At 39.6% G+C, this 15070-nt stretch overlaps 1 protein-coding gene across 12 annotated transcripts in view; it reads right to left on the bottom strand.

Annotated features, from left to right (window-relative positions):
- Positions 1-360: 360 nt before the first annotated feature.
- Positions 361-15070, bottom strand: part of CYP20A1 (cytochrome P450 family 20 subfamily A member 1) — a 57791-nt gene continuing 43081 nt past the window's right edge. For 10 of the 12 annotated variants that reach the window (XM_077957391.1, XM_015110742.3, XM_077957396.1 and 7 more), the window contains 5 exons: positions 11680-11800; positions 7206-7317; positions 4789-4853; positions 889-978; positions 361-694 (listed from right to left, as the gene is read on the bottom strand). In XM_077957391.1, coding sequence (XP_077813517.1) covers positions 544-694; positions 889-978; positions 4789-4853; positions 7206-7317; positions 11680-11800 — 539 coding nt within the window. In that variant the 3' untranslated portion in view covers positions 361-543. The remainder of the gene's footprint in view (positions 695-888; positions 979-4788; positions 4854-7205; positions 7318-11679; positions 11801-15070) is intronic. The other 2 variants (XR_013402124.1, XR_001438717.3) reach the window with 1 other exon arrangement.

Here is a 15070-nt window from a genome sequence, read left to right as displayed (position 1 = left end):
AAAGTGCTGGGATTACAGGCATGGGCCACCACTCTTAGCCAATTTTTTGTATTTTTAGTAGAGACGGGGTTTCATCATGTTGGCCAGGCTGGTCTCAAACTCCGGACCTCAGGTGATCCACCTGCCTTGGCCTCCCAAAGTGCAGGGATTACAGGTGTGAGCCACTGCACCCAGCCTATGTTTCTATTTTATGCATATTCAACAAACGTGATTCCCCAGCTTCTGCAAAATAATTTCTTTCTTCAAGAACACTGATTTTAGAGCCCACAGTAAGAATATAAAAATAATGGCAAAGAAAGTGAAAAAACAAAAATAAAAAGTAGAAATCTAAAGTTTCCCATTAAAATGATCAATATACTGTGCAGTAAGTCAAATGTGTATAATGAAGAAAATATGATATATAAAAATCCAAATTTACAAAATTAAGTACAAATAGGTGTTTATATTACAAAGTGTTACTGGTTTATAAAAGGATTCAACTCAGATTTTTTAAATGGTTGTTTTCCTCAATCAATTTAACAATGATTTTAAATGCATAAAATTTTAATATCTCTTTGAGACAGTGATCCAAGCTTCTTCCCTTGACGATGTTACCAGTTCATACTTTGTTTCAATAACTTGTCCCTCCACAGAAAGTAGGTGCAGTCTCTTCACCAATACACTAAGAAGTACTGTGGTCACCATATATGCAAACCTAGTCAGGAAGAAAGTCAACTAGTTACTAAAGATTAAAAAGTATACTTTAAACCTGCATGCTCTGCACATGAACCCCAGAACTTAAAGTACAATAATAATGATAAAATTACACTTTAATCATACAGATTGCCCATTCTCATCAACAGTGATCATCAAAATTCTAAGAAGAGAGTCTGGCATTCTATTATTCACCTCAACTCTGGACACTCCCGTGTGCCTGAGAATCCAAGTGAGGAAAAGGTTTTCATTATCAATTCATCATCAAACCGATCTGGATCAAACCTAAAAAGAAAATTTGAGGTTAATCACAATATAACTCCACTGGCATTTTACATGTTGACACTAAAAGAACACAAGTATGTAATAAAGTTAAAAATCGACTGAAAATAGAAAGTGCTCTTACATTATATTTAAATGTCACTTATTTTTATGTTCTCAAATTATTTAACATATATTTAGTCTATCACTGTTTCTTACTATATATTCTTTTTTGAGACAGGGTCTCGCTCTGTCACCGAGGCTGGAGTGCAACGCTGCAATCAAGGCTCACTGCAGCCTCAACCTCTTGGACTTAAACTATTCTTCTACCTCAGCTTCCTGAGTAGCTGTGACTATAAGCACATGCCACCAGGCCCAGCTACTTTTAACAGTTTTTTGTACAGTCTCCCTATGTTGCCCAGGCTGGTCTTGAACTCCTAAGCTCAAGTGATCCTCTTGCTTCGATCTCTCAAAGTGCTGGGATTATAGGTGTGTGAGCCACTGCGACTGGCACTTTATTATTTCTCTCTTTTTTTTTTCTTTTTTAGAGACGGAGTCTCGTTCTGTCACCAGGCTGGAGTGCAGTGGCACAATCTCGGCTCACTGTAACCACCACATCCCAGGTTCAAGCGATTCTCCTGTCTCAGACTTCCAAGTAGCTAGGACTACAGGCGCACACCATCACGTGCAGCTAATTTTTGTATTTTTAGTAGAGACAGGGTTTCACCATGTTGCCAGGATGGTCTCGATCTCTTGACCTCATGATCCACCTGCCTCGGCCTCCCAAAGTGCTGGGATTATGGGCACGAGTCATGGCGCCCAGCCTACTTAATTTCTAAATAATAGATGCAAAATATATTTCTCGAGAATACCAAGGTATAAGATAGTTACACGAGTTTATATTATTTTGTGAAATGTAAGGATAAATCATAGAAAATCATATAATGAATATTTAAATACATTTAAGACCTGTTACATGAGACCACCTTATCAATATGTAAGAAATTTTATATTGCCTCTTCAACTGAAATTTGTGTCTTAAAATTGGAGGCTCCAGCCTTAAAATTGTATTTATCAATTATATTACATCTAGATTAATAGGTGAGAAAGGCTGGACATAGTGGTTCACACCTATAATCCTAGTACTTTGGGACTCCAAGGTGGATCACTTGAGCCCAGGAGTTCAAGACAGGCCTGGGCAATATAGCGAGACCTCATTTCTATTAAAAATTTTTAAAATGCTGGGCACAGTGGCTCAAGGCTGTAATCCCAGCACTTTGGGAAGCTGAGGCAGGTGGATCATGAGGTCAAAAGATTGAGACCATCCTGGCAACACGGTGAAACCTCGTCTCTACTAAAAATACAAAAATTAGCTAGGTGTGGTGGTGCATGTCTGTAGTCTCAGCTACTTGGGAGGCTGAGGCGGGAGAATCACTTGAACCTGGGAGGCAGAGGTTGCAGTGCGCTGAGATCGCGCCACTGCATTCCAGCCTGGCAACAGATTGAGATTCCGACTAAAAAAAAAAAAAAAAAAAAAGATGTACGACACTTCTTTTAAGCCACTGAATTCTAGGAGGTATCTGGATTAAAGCGAATGAAAAACATACTCTATATATGTGTGATTATTATCATTATTTTTTATTTTTTATTTTTTTGAGATGGAGGTTCATTCTTGCTGCCCAGGCTGGGGAGAAATGGCATGATCTCGGCTCACCGCAACCTCCACCTCTCCTGCCTCAGCCTCCCGAGTAGCTGGGATTACAGGCATGAGCCACCATGCCTGGCTAATTTTGTATTTTTAGTAGAGATGGGGTTTCTCCATGTTGGTCAGGCTGGTCTGGAACTCCAGACCTCAGGTGATCTGCCCGCCTCAGCCTCCCAAAGTGCTGGGATTACAGGCTACCGTGCCCAGCCCATTATTTTTCATAGATGGTGTTTTGCTTATTGCAAGACCAGTCTGGCAACAGAGCGAGACTCTGTCTCAAAAAAAATAAAAATAAAAATAAATAAAAAAAAAAAAATTCGCCAGGCGGGATAGTATATACCTATAGTTCCAGTTACTCTGGAGGGTGAGGTAGGAGCATTGCTTGAGCCCAGGAGGTTGAGGCTGCAGTGAGCCCGTGTTTACACCACTGCACTCCATCCTGGGCGACAGAGCAAGATCCTGCCTCAGAAGAAAAAATAAAGTAAGGGAAATGAAGGGCCTAAGAAACATTTTTTGTTGTATAGAATTTTACTCTGTAAAGTCGTTGAAGAAACGCATATATTAAAAACAAAACAACCCACGTACCACAGAACAAAAAAATTCCTCGCAAAAACAAGTATTCTTAAATGACTTAAATTCTGAATTTTTAAAAAAGGGAAATTCTTGGGAGCTAAGGTATGAGGACGCAAAGGCATAAGAATGATATAATGGACTTTAGGGACTTGGGGGAAAGGGTGGAGTTATGAGGGATAAAAGACTACACATTGGGTACAGTGTATACTGCTTGGGTGACGGGTGCACCAAAATCTCAGAAATCACCACCAAATAACTTATTCATGTAACCAAATACCACCTGTTCCCCAAAAGCCTATTGAAATAAAAAATAAATTTAAAAAAAAGCAAAAAGAGAAGCAATAAAAATAAAGAATAGAAAAACGCACTGGAACACAAAAAAGGCCGGGCACGGTGGCTCACGCCTGTAATCCTAGCACTTTGGGAGGCTGAAGTGGGCAGATCACGAGGTCAGGAGATCGAGGCCATCCTGGCTAACATGATGAAACCCCGTCTCTACTAAAACTACAAAAATATTAGCCGGGCATGGTGGCGGGCGCCTGTAGTCCCAAGTACTTGGGAGGCTGAGGCAGGAGAATTGTTTGAACCTGGGAGGCGGAGCTTGCAGTGACACTAGATTGCACCACCGCAATCCAGCCTGGGTGACAGAGTGAGATTCCATCTCAAAAAAAAAAAAGAAATTTTGCTCTTTTTTTTTTTTTGAGATGGAGTCTTGCATCTTGCTCTTGTTGCCCTGGCTGGAATGCAATGGCACAATCGGCTCACTGCGACCTCTGCCTTCCAGGTTCAAGTGATTCTCCTGCCTCAGCCTCCTGAGTAGCTGGCATTACATTACAGGCATGTGCCACCACACCTGGCTAATTTTTGTATTTTTAGTAGAGACGGGGTTTCGCCATGTTAGCCAGGCTGGTCTTGAACTCACGACCTCGTGATCTGCCTGCCTCGGCCTCCCAAAGTGCTGGGATTACAGGCGTGAGCCACGGTGCCTGGCCTGCTTTCATTTTCTTAAAACAGATGCTAATTACTTTTCACTTACTATAAAAGTGGTAATAAAAGAGACAAAGAGTAGCAAATAGCAGATTCACATAAGAGAAAAAGCAGTGAACAGAAGATAATGGTGATGCAGTTCAGGCTTGGTGGTTCATGCCTGTAATCCCACCACTTTGGGAGGCAGAGGAGGGAGGATGGCTTGAGCTCAGGAATTCAAGACCAGCCCGGGCAACATGGTGAAACCCATCTCTACAAAAAGTATGAAAATTAACCAGGTGTGGTGGCGCACGCCTGTGGTCCTAGCTACTTAGGTGGCTGACGCTGAAGGATGGCTTGAGTCAGAGAGGTCAAAGCTGCAGTGAGAAGTGATTGCACTACTACATTCCAGCCTGGGTGACAGAGTGAGACCCTGTCTCAAAAGAAAGAGAAGAAAAGGGGATTCACTGTTTTTCTTTTGTTGTATCATTGCTACATACTGAATTTTCTCCTCAAAACTTAGGAAAGGAATGCAAAACGTGCAAACCCAAAAACTGACAGTCACAAAGACAATGACAAATATTTCATACTTGTGTGGAGATGGCCAAGTATTAGGATCCTGAAGTACCACACCAAGGGCATAAAGGACGAGGGTCTGTGAAAAAAAAAATCCAATTAGTCAAGGACTAACAGAGGTAAAATGACTCCTAGAAAGTCAACTTATTCCAAACTTCTTTTAATATAGATAGTGAATACGAAATAATAATTTAAAATAATGGAAGAAATCGGCCGGGTGCGGTGGCTCACACCTGTAATCCCAGCACTTTGTGAGGCTGAGGCGGGCGGATCACGAGGTCAGGAGATCGAGACCATCCTGGCTCACACGGTGAAACCCCATCTCTGCTAAAAATACAAAAAAGTAGCCAGGCGTGGTGGTGGGCACCTGCAGTCCCAGCTACTACTCGGGAGGCTGAGGCAGGGGAATGGTGTGAACCTGGGAGGCAGAGCTTGCAGTGAGCCCAGATTGTGCCACTGCACTCCAGCCTGGGAGACAGAGTGAGACTCCATCTCAAAAAATAAATAAATAAATAAAATTAAAAAAAATAATAATGGAAGAAACCACAAGTGATTATTTTGGTAATCTTACAATGAGGAAGGCCTCCCTAAGCATGTCACAAAATCTAGAAACCATAAAGGAATAACAGACTTAACTATATGAAAATTTAAAATCTACATCCAGTTAAAAAACAATAAAAAAAGAATGTAAGCAACAGTAAGTTATTTGCTATATAACTGACAGTTTGTATAGTATACAAAAATATATATAAGCTCACTAGAAAAATCAATGAAAGTTATAAAGACCAGAATTCACAAAAGAAAAATACAAACTGTTAATATATGTATGAAAATTTGTTCGATTTCTCCAATGATCAGAGAAAAGCAAGATTCATAAAATATACATAAGACTCAAATTCAGAGGTGGTGAGGATTTGGAAAGAAAAAACATTCTCATACATTGTTGCTAAAAGTATAAAATGGCTTTCAGAGAACATTTTAAAATTAACATACACATGGCCCAGTATAGCGGCTAATGCCTATAATCTCACCACTTTGGGAGGCTGAGGCAGGAGGATCACTTGAGCCTAGGAGTTCGATATCAGCCTGGGCAACATAGTGAGACTCCGTCTTTATAAAAAACAAAAAAAATTTAGTCCAGCTACTTGGGAAGCTGAGGTGGGAGGATCACTTAAGCCTCGAAGGTTGACGCTGCAATAGCACCACTGTACTCCAGCCTAGGTAAAAGAGCAAGACCCTTTCTAAAAATAATAATAACTGAACATACACATGGACTTTCACACAAAAACTCCATGTCTAAGACTACTCAACACCTGTACCAGTATATAATAAAAAAAAAATGTCAATCATAATTTCCATTAGCGGGGGCTGCTTAAATAAATCATGCTGGATGGGCATGGTGGCTCATGCCTGCTATCCCAGCACGTTGAGAGGTGGAGGCGGGTGGATCACTTGAGGCCAGGAGTTTGAGACCAGCCTGGCCAACATGGTGAAACCCCATCTCTACTAAAAATACAAAAATTAGCCAGGCCTTGTAGTGCAAGCCTGTAATCCCAGCTACGCAGGAGGCTGAGGCAGGAGAATCACTTGAACTCGGGAGGCGGAGGTTGCAGTGAGCCAAGATTGCACCACTGCACTCCAGGCTGGGTGACACAGTGATATTCTGTCTCAAAAAATCAAATTAAAACATAAATTATGGTACAGTCACACTATGGAATATTATGCAGCCATTAATAATGAGTCGAATCTGTATCAAGTGCTAGGTGTACTAATAGCCATAATACACTCAATTAAGAAGAAAATTAAAGAATATTATAGGAAGAGTAACTTTTCACATATAAATTCTGTTTAATACATATGTATATGTGTGTTTCTATAAACATATACACAGAAATAGGTCTATAGAAATACATACTAAACTGCTAACAGTAGTACCTTTTGGGAAGAAAGACTTTTATGTGGTTTGAACTTTAAAACAAGCACATATTATTTTGTAACTAAAATAATTGTGTCTTTTATTTAATAATGGGTAGCATTTATTTGCCACTTTAAACAAATTTAAAATACACACCACGCGGGGTGCAGTGGCTCATGCATATAATCCCAGCACTGTGGGAGGCCAAGGTTGGCAGATCACCTGAGGTCAGGAGTTCAAGACCAGCTTGGCCAACATGCCAAACCCCATCTCTACTAAAAATACAAAAATTAGCTGGGCATGGTGCGGGCACCTGTAATCCCCACTACTAGGGAGGCTGAGACAGGAGAATCCCTTGAACCTGGGAGGTGGAGGTTGCAGTGAGCCAAGATTGCACCATTGCACTCCAGCCTGGGTGACAAGAGCGAAACTCCATCTAAAATATATATATATACACACACACACCAAAAGAGTTGAGAATAGTTGAATGAATTAAACATATTAAATATTTTCTACCTCTCTAGGAATAATAAATTGGTCAATTTTTCCTTCAATATCTTGAAGCTGGGCAGAAACTGGAGTCAGTTTGGCAGTTCGAACAGTTTCACAAAGCACATGCTGACAATATCTGTTTTAAAAAAAATTTTTTTGAAGATGTTTATTTTAGGAGGCAGTTAGAAATGTACATACATTTAAAAAACGTTCTTCAACAACTGCTCAAACATTCCTAACTTGAAATAGTCCCATCATAATTCTTATCTGCTTAAAGATATGTTATATATTAGAAGTATATAAAAACTTATTAAAAATTTTATAAATTTTAAAATAAATACATTTTTATAAGATTTGTTATTAATCTGCATATAACTCTAGGTAGATAAAGATTTCAACAAATAAAAACACTTTTAAAAGTACCAGAAGAAAACTCAAAATGTTTCTATAATTTTTTTAAAGTTTATTTTTAGCATGAAGCTGACAGAAAATTATAAAGAATAATACAAATAACCTAACTAGAGAAACATTTTGTTTACATATTTCTAAAGATAACTAGGAAAAATATTTTCAGTAAAGATATCCTTAATGTATAAAACATCTTTAAAAGTAATTAAAAAATCCAACAACCCCATAGAAACAGGGACAGAGAATACAAAAATTCACAAAAACATACAAATGGCCTGAAGACATGAAATGATACTCAACTTAATTAACAACTTAAAGACTGCCAATCATAGCGTGTTTTTTTTTTTTTTAACTTGCCAGATTGACAAAGATGAAAAAGAATGACAGCAGATATTACTAGAAAAAGATGGAGAAAAAGACATTCTCATATCCAATTGGTGGAAGTATAAAGTGGTACACCTCAAGTGTACATCACAATGAGAAGAATAAAAACTAAAATGTATTCCAATTTTGCTATGAGTTAGTTCACTTAAATACTTTATATACAGGATCTTATCGAATCCTTACAAGAAACCCATGGGTGCTATTATTATTCTAATTTTACAGATTAAAATCAGAGGCAGTTATTTAAGATCACATAGCAGGTAAGTTGTGTTGACAGGATTCAAATCTTAACCACTGACCTACTGCATACATCCTTCAACTAGAAGCTCACTTCTAGGACCTTATTATACAGAAATATTTGAAAATATTAGCAAAGATGTAAGCACAGAAGTGTTAATTGTTTGTAACATCAAAAACAACAAAATCAAAATGGGAAACATTCTTCCTTCCTCTCTTCTGTACAAATATTTATTGCATACCTGCTACATGTGAAGCACCGTGCTAGATACTGAGCTACAACAATAAACAAGAGATACACCATCAAAGGGGTTCAGATTCTAGTTGGCAGTGGGGAGGCAGAGTGGATAGGACATAAAGGATGAACAATTAAACAAGCATAGCGCATGTTATGACAAAGGAAGTTCAGGGTATTACTGGAATATAAGGCAGGAACAGCTACTCTAGGTAAAGGGTTTCGTAGAGAAATAAACACAGGCCGGGCCGGGAGCAGTGGCTCACGTCTGTAATCCCAGCATTTTGGGAGCCAGAGGCGGGTGGATCACTTGAGGCCAGGAGTTCGAGACTAGCCTGGCCAACATGGTAAAACCCCGTGTCTACTAAAAATACAAAAATTAGCTAGGTGTGGTAGTGCACGCCTGTAATTCCAACTACTTGGAAGGCTGCGGCACGAGAATCGTTTCAATCCAGGAGGTGGAGGGTGCAGTGAGCTAAAATTGCGCCACTGCAAACCTGCCTGGGTGACAGAGAGACACTGCATCTCAAAAAAAAAAAAAAAAAAGGAGAGAGAGAGAAAGAGAGAAATAAACACAGGCTGAAATCTGCAAAACAACAACATAAAAAAGAAAAAAAAAACACTCAAACCACCCACAATAAAAAAAAAAACCCCACCGCAAAACCAAAACCCAACACCTGGACTTAACTAAAGGAGAGACAAAAAGAGAATCTATACAGAGGAACAGTTTGTGCAAAAGCCAGGACAGGAGGTAAGAAACAAAAGACTTTGAGTAGAGCTAAACTGAAAGCTATGAAGAGGCACAAGTGAGGATAAGGTGAGTACACAAGGCCCAGCTTTTGAAATGCTTCGTGAGCTATATTAGAGAGTTTAAACTTTAAAAAATTATTTATTTCCTTATTTATTTTTAAGAGACAGGTTCTTGCTCTGTTGCCCAGACTGGAGTGCAGTGACACTCTATCATGCTGCAGCCTCAAGCTCCGAAGCTCAAGCGATCCTCCCACCTCAGCCTCCCTAGTAGTTGTAACCACAGGTACATACCTTTATGTCTGTCTAATTTTTAAACATTTTGTAGAGACAGGCTCCCTCTATGTTGCCCTGAATGGTCTCAAACTCCTGGGCTCAAGCAATCCTCCAGCCTCAGCCTCCCAAATTGCTGGGATTATAAGCATGAGTCACTGCACCCAGCCCAATTGTTACCGGCTTACGGGCACACATTTACAAAGGAACTTCACCTTCGACTTCTTACACTTCTATATGATAAAAACTTCAAAAGGCAACTAGTATTACTTTTAAAAAAGTAGTTACATTCAATGTAATAAATAAAACTTCCAACATTTAAAAGCCTCCCAGTTCTTTCCAGTGGTTATCTTGTTTTCTTTTTTTGAGAGAGGGTCTCACTGTTACCAGGATGGAGTGTAGTGGTGTGATCATGGCTCACTGCAGCCTGGACTTCCTGGGCTCAGGTGATTCTCCTATATCAGCCTCCTGAGTAGCTGGGACTATAGGCATGCACCACCATCCCTAGCTAATTTTTTGTATCTTTTTTTTTAGAGATGAGGTTTTGCCAGGTTGCTCTGGCTAGTCTTGCACTCTCGGGCTCTGGTGAGCCTCTCACCTTCGCCTCCCAAATTGGTAGGATTACAGGTGTGGGCCACTGTGCCCAGCCACTCTATCTTCTCTATAGTTGATTTTATGCTCCAAGGTAGGGTTGCTTGCTACCCAGTCTCAGACTTCTAACCCCAAAGCAGTCACAGTTGCAATTTAAAACAAAAATTAATTAAGGTATGGTTATATGCAATAAAATTAACCCATTTTACCTGTACAGTTTGAATTTTAGTAATTGTATACAATTGTGTAACTACAATCACAAGTAATATATAAGACAGTTTCATTTTCTTTCTTTTCTTTTTTTTTTTTTTTTTGAGAAGTCTCGCTCTTTCGCCCAGGCTGCAGTGCAGTGGCGCGATCTCGGCTCACTGCAAGCTCCGCCTCCTGGGTTCACGCCATTCTTCCGCCTCAGCCTCCCGAGTAGCTGGGACTATAGGCGCCTGCCACCGTGCCCGGCTAATGTTTTGTATTTTTAGTAGAGACGGGGTTCCACCATGTTAGCCAGGATGGTCTCGATCTGACTCGTGATCCACCCTCCTCGGCCTCCCAAAGTGCTGGGATTATAGGCGTGAGCCACTGCGCCCAGCCGACAGTTTCATTTTCTTCATGCCCCTTTGTAGTTGATCCTGTCCCCATTCCTAACCCCCAACAGAATGCTTTTTATTACCATAATTTGCCTTTTCTAGAATTTCACACAAATGAAATCATACAGTAGCCGTATTTTATGTTTCACTCTTTCACTTAAATCACTAAGATTTATCTGTGTTGTTGTGTGTATTAATATGGTGTTCCTTTTTATTACTTGGTAGTATTCTATGGTATGGTAATACCACAATTTGTTTATCTATTTACCAGTTGAACATTTGAACTACTTCCAATTTTGGGCTATTTTGAATAATACTGCTATGAATATATGCAAACAGGTCTTTGTGTAGTCATGTTTTCATTTATCTTGGAATGAAATTCCAAAGAGTGGAATTGCTGGGTCATATAAGTGTACGTTGAACTTTTTAAGAGCCTACTATATTGTTTTCTATTGTTTTCTTTTCTTTTGAGACAGGGTCTCGCTCTGTAACCCAGGCTGGAGTGCAGTGATGCAATCACTGTAGCCTCAACCTCCTGAGCTCAGGCGATCCTCCCACCTAAGCCTCTTGAGTAGCTTGGACTACAGGCGTGTCCCAGCACACCTGGCTGATATTTTGTATTTTTAGTACAGATGGGTTTTTGCCGTGTTGCCCAAGCTGGTCTTGAACTACTGGGCTTAAGTGATCCGCCTGCCTTGGCCTCCCAAAGTGCTGGGATTACAGGTGTAAGCCACCACATCTGGTCAAGCCTACTAAATTATTATCTAATGTTGCTGTACTGTTTTTTATTACCATCAACAAAGTATGAGTGTCATACTTGCTTGACTTCACTAGTACTATTTAACAGGCTAAGTTAAACATTTCCCACACAACCTTATGATTTTAAAAAGCAGATTCATTTACCTAATAAAATCTACGTATAAATACTTGAAGTCCTATAAAAATATACAGCTTTCCTAAATAGCAACAATAGCTTTAAATTAGATAAACCAGTTCAAATTTACCTTTTAATAATCTCCTCTTTTTATTGTGTCCTTACCTGAGCTGCTCAATTTTCTCTGGAGTAATAGGACCATTTCCAAAAACTTGGTTTATCTCTTCATATAATTTTTTTTGAACTTCTTCAGAGGTGGTTAAAAAACAGATTGCCCAGGTACACACTAGGTGAAACATTATATGAATAACAATGAAAATCGCTAACTCATGGTTTGGGTATAGAATAAGAAAAAAACTAATTATTTAGAGTGGTGTTTTTATATTTGCTTTTTTTCTCCTATGATATAGAAGATAACATAAGTGGTACCAAAAAGTAAAATTATTCACAGGGTTTGTATTTCACTGAATGGAACATCAATATTTATGGATTGCCCTCCAACAGACATAGTGCAATCTGGATGCCTTCTTTCTTAAAACTGGTAAGTAACCGGAGCCAATTAATTTTACCTTAGGTAAAATAGTTATGATAATAAATAAATTTCATATCTGTAGGAGTGCTCAATGTTGGTTATTGCAATTGATTATCGGATGCACTCAACCTTATTAACTTGATTTATCAGTTCACTTAGGAGCACTAATGAAATGATTCAGACAAATCAAGCTAGCAGATTTATCAATAAATCAATATTCTAACATATTTACCTGTGATGGTAAATACACTGGCTCAAAATTTGTGACTGGTTATTGCTTAGAATAGTTCTCAACCAGACATGGTGGCTCACACCTGTAATCCCAGCACTTTGGGAGGGATTGCGCAGAGGGGATCACTTTGGGAGGGGATCTGAAGCTGGGGGATTGCTTGGGCTCAGGAGTTCAAGACTAGTCTGGGCAACATGGCAAAACCCCATCTCTACAAAAAACTCAAAAATCAGCTGGGTGTGGTGGTGTGTGACTGTAGTCCCAGCTACTTGGGAGGCTGAGATGGGATGATTGCTGGAGCCCAGGGGGTTGAGGCTGCAGTGAGCTGTGATCATGCCACTGCACTTCACCCTGGGAAACCAAGTGAGACCCTGTCTCAAACAAACAAACAAACAACAACAAAAAAAAAACAGTGGTTCTCAAAAACCACCTGGGAGATGGCTGATGCTATAACCTCACATTCACAAATTCTGGTTCAGTAGGTTTATGGTAATGTCCAAACATCTGTACTTTTAACAAATAGAATATCACATTTATCTCAATTAACAAATGGGAAGATGAATGGCTCATGGCTTACTTTAGCTTAAACTGGTTTATGGATTATATTCATTGAGGAAATGAAAATGTAAAGAAATTACATGTTGAGAAAAAACCAGAAGAAATGAAAATGTAAAGAAATTACATGTTGAGAAAAAAAAACAGAGGAAAAAGAGTAATTATAATTTCTGTAGTAATACACTGGGATTATAACTATTAAAAGAATGGAACCTTCTGAACATATATACTACCTCTTTCCCTAGAATATGTTTGAGGTGACACCATCTGTAGCTCTATTGTTCCTGTGTCAAATACTTCTTAATATCCTTCTAGTAACTTGTACTTCACTTACCAATGATCTCTTTCCTGAACCAAGGGTTAACTTAATCTCAAAGTTAATTTATAAAAAAAGTTTTCCTGATACACCTTATTACCCATATTGTTATCATTAAAATCAGTAGTTACCTGGTACTCAATTACTCTGATTAGTTTTTTTTATATCTAGAGTTCACAAAAAACATGAGTGACTGCCTGTCCTTAACTTTTCCCTACATATGCCTCTTCATCATTACGGCTTCTGAGTGAACTATAGAATTTCTTTTTTTTTTTTTTTTTTTTTGAGACGGAGTCTCGCTCTGTCGCCCAGGCTGGAATGCAGTGGCCGGATCTCAGCTCACTGCAAGCTCCGCCTCCCAGGTTCAGGCCATTCTCCTGCCTCAGCCTCCCAAGTAGCTGGGACTACAGGCGCCCGCCACCATGCCCGGCTAATTTTTTGTATTTTTAGTAGAGACGGGGCTTCACCGTGTTAGCCAGGATGGTCTCGATCTCCTGACCTCGTGGATCTGCCCGTTTCGGCCTCCCAAAGTGCTGGGATTACAGGCTGGAGCCACCGCGCCTGGCCTCGAACTATAGAATTTCTATTTCACAAGTGATGTGAAAACTTGTGCAGTGTACAATATGTGTGTCACACAATTTTACAACATAGAGTAATATACAACTGAAGGATTCACCACAACGATTTGCATACAGTGGTCATTCATGTACTCTGCTTGACTATATTATCACTTAAAATTAATATAACAGGCCAGGTGCGGTGGCTGATGCCTGTAATCCCAGCATTTTGGGAGGCCGAGGCGGGCAGATCATGAGGTCAAGAGAACGAGACCATCCTGGCCAACATGGTGAAACCCCATCTCTACTAAAAATACAAAAAATTAGCTGGGTGTGGTGGTTGCAGTGAGTCGAGATTACACCACTGCATTCTAGCCTGGGCTACAGAGCGAGACTCCGCCTCAAAAAAAAAAAAAAAAAAAAAACTCACATTGACTTTTGGTTTATGGGGTTTTTTTTTTTAGATAGGGTCACACTCTGTCACCTAGGCTGGAGTGCAGTGGCAGTGATCGCGGCTCACTTGAGGCCTTGATCTCCTGGCTAAAGTGATCCCACCTCAAGCTTCCCAAGTAGCTGGGACTACAGGAACATGCCACCATGCACAGCTAATTACAATTTTTTTTTTTGGTAGAGATCAAGTCCCACTACGTTGCCCAGCCTGTCACAACGATGGCTGAAAATAGCTTTAAAATGTGATTTTAAGCCACTTAATGTGCTTTAAATGCAATACTGAATCAGACACAATTTCATAGCTCAGAGATAACTTGGAGGTCATCTGGAGCTAAACTCGTATTTTAGAAAAGGAGGAAAATGGAGAGATAAGAATCTTGCCCAAGGCTAATAAGGGGCAGAGTAAGGAGTAAGAACTTATTAAGGTTTCTTGTTTATCTACTCTCAAAAACTTCAGAGGAGCCTTAAAAAACCACCAACCTACATCCAAATACATAGCAATTCTCCTAAAATCTCCCTAAAAACTGAAAATAAGATTAACATATTAATTCAACCTTGGAAATAGTCACTTTTCTTGGTGTCCAGAGCACAAGTGATTTAGATTTTTAAAGGTCTTTAGCAAAGACGTATTTATTTTTAATGTAAGACGTTTTAAAAACAAGGATTTTAAATCTATCTTTATATTAATTTTTTTTAAGCTGGGGTCTTGTTTTATTGCCCAAGTTAGGTGAACTCCTGGGGCTCACACAATCCTACCACCTCAGCCTCCAACGTAGCTGGGACAAATGTGCACCACTGGACCAAACAAGTAGGCATTTTTTTAAAAAGGTTGAATAAGTCAGGATGTGGTGGCTCACGCCTGTAATCCTAACACCCTGGGAGGCTGAGACGGGCAGAGCACCTGAGGTCAGTTCAAG

This window comes from Macaca mulatta, chromosome 12 (assembly GCF_049350105.2).
Source record: "Macaca mulatta isolate MMU2019108-1 chromosome 12, T2T-MMU8v2.0, whole genome shotgun sequence".
Classification (NCBI taxonomy): Eukaryota; Metazoa; Chordata; class Mammalia; order Primates; family Cercopithecidae; genus Macaca; species Macaca mulatta.
Note: the sequence above shows the minus strand (reverse complement) of the source record. Positions and strands in the feature narration are given on the sequence as shown.